Source organism: Chanos chanos, chromosome 9, assembly GCF_902362185.1.
Source record: "Chanos chanos chromosome 9, fChaCha1.1, whole genome shotgun sequence".
Classification (NCBI taxonomy): Eukaryota; Metazoa; Chordata; class Actinopteri; order Gonorynchiformes; family Chanidae; genus Chanos; species Chanos chanos.
Window position 1 is genome coordinate 2,496,208 of NC_044503.1, and position 2,000 is coordinate 2,498,207.

Below are 2,000 nucleotides of genomic sequence, written 5' to 3' on the forward strand. Positions count from 1 at the left end.
GAGGGAACACTATCGTCACATTTACTCGCCTCAGTATTGATGAAATTGCTGCCACAGTTACCACAGTTCAGCAGAGGAAAATGTGCCAATTCAATTCATTTCCTGGGGCTTTTAAAAGAACTTCATAACTTGTAACCAAGCAATTTCACACCACTGTTTCAGTAACAAAATAATCAACGAAAATAAAAAGTGAATCTAATACAGGACTTTGATGTTCGAGCGTGGCTGCCTACACCCATCACAAGAAGTTAACTGATTCTCTGGCGTTAGCCTTAAATATATTTGGAACCAGAATAGCAGCATTTAACTAAATGCAGCATTTTCCCAAACGATGCTGAGCACTCGTGCACCGTTAGTTGAAAAGTTGGTACCGTTAATTTATGCCAGTTTGCGTACTGTTGACGGTTTTGCTTTGCTTTTGACTTCAAGGTGGAGAAATCATCATGCAGTTGTAACCGGAGAAGGACTGCAGTAATCTGGCGAACATAACCAGCTGAGAGATAAACTGTCGCCATAGCCCAGCAGAATGACAAATACCGTTAGCTAAGCTCTTGGCAAATGATGCATGCTATCTCAGTTAGCCTGTCTGCAGTGGAGTTGTGTTTATGAAATATCCTAAACATGTGTGGCCAAGAAAACCAAAAGTATCCAACACTTTTCGCGTATCTCAAAGCTCTTGGAATGTTGTGTTAGTATACAATACCTAAACTGAACTTAAATAGCAAGTAACGATGCATACATATTGGCTAAGTGCCACCTAGCTCCCCGCTGGCTATTAGCGTTAGCAGGTTAGCCAAGTGGGTTAAATGTAGCCATTCATCGGTAGCGTTAGCTAGCTTAACCCGTATACTTTCAAGTCGTTTAGCTTAGCTAGCTCAATAGTTAAATAAACCATGAATATATGATGGCATCGCAATGCGGCTACTTGCGTATGTGAGTGAAATTGTTATTTATTTTAGTCTTTTGCTTTTGTAGCTATTTAATTTCTTGGGGAAAAAAACCCTAGTTCAGCTAACGTTAGCTGATTTATAACATCACCAGACATGCTACATATTACTGAATCAATGCAGTAACTGACAAGAATAACTCTAACAGTCTTATCTTGGTATTGCAGTAGCTACATGATAACAAAGCGCAGCAACAAAGGATAAGCCTTATATGTTTGGTCATTCACCAGTGATTTACAAGTCGCACCAATATGCTTGCATCTTGAGCCAATATACTGCCTGTATGATGGGCTTCAGCCGGTCAGTCTGGACAGCCTTAAAGTGGGCCCAGCCCAGATAGTTCAAGCAGTAGATCTGCTGGCTAAATAAATTGAATACATATCAAATTAATGCTGGCCAACTAGTTACGATGCAAGCCAAAGTCGATATTCTCAAGGTCTATGTATGGTAATGTTGACTAACGGTAAAGCAAGCTGGCTCGGGCCCTTGCCCATCTCGGTTAATGCCATTTGGCCACCACAGAAACTACCCCCTCTTATTCGAACTGACACTAATCAGTGTATACAATCAGCAAAGCGCTTGCATTATTCCTAATGACTGATCGCAGTAAAATAGACTGCTTTGCTGTGATTACCTGAGTGAGGGTCGTGAGAGCTGCCATCTTCCCTGTTGCTGCGGGAACACGCACACCCTCCTCCGAATCACACACACACTACCCCCAAGTGGTCGATGTGCACGCAGGACCTCCCGCTGAATCCGTTATCTGTTCAAATCACGGTTCAAGTAGGGCGCGGAATGCAAAGAATGTTGACAGCGAAAGGAGTCAGTCTTCTTACACACAGTGCGATAAATATATCAGTGTCTCAAATTCGTTTCGGTATGGGCTATATGTATGGTTTTGTAAGGAATGGGATTGAATCATGCCATAATATTTCATCTGTGTAATTATGTAATTATGCTGTTTCTAGTTTATTCGATTTAATAGACATAAAAAGAAATTCGATTCTTGTTAACATATTGACGGATTCTGACTGCCTGTCCTAATGTTGTAAT

The 2,000-nt window shown here is 41.2% G+C and overlaps 1 protein-coding gene across 2 annotated transcripts in view; it reads right to left on the bottom strand.

Annotated features, from left to right (window-relative positions):
• The window catches only part of eps15l1a (epidermal growth factor receptor pathway substrate 15-like 1a), a 37,877-nt gene extending 36,248 nt beyond the window's left edge, over positions 1-1,629 (bottom strand). For both annotated transcript variants that reach the window (XM_030784002.1, XM_030784001.1), the window contains exon 1: positions 1,582-1,629. In XM_030784002.1, the coding sequence (XP_030639862.1) occupies positions 1,582-1,608 (27 nt within the window). In that variant the 5' untranslated portion in view covers positions 1,609-1,629. The remainder of the gene's footprint in view (positions 1-1,581) is intronic.
• Positions 1,630-2,000: the final 371 nt, after the last annotated feature.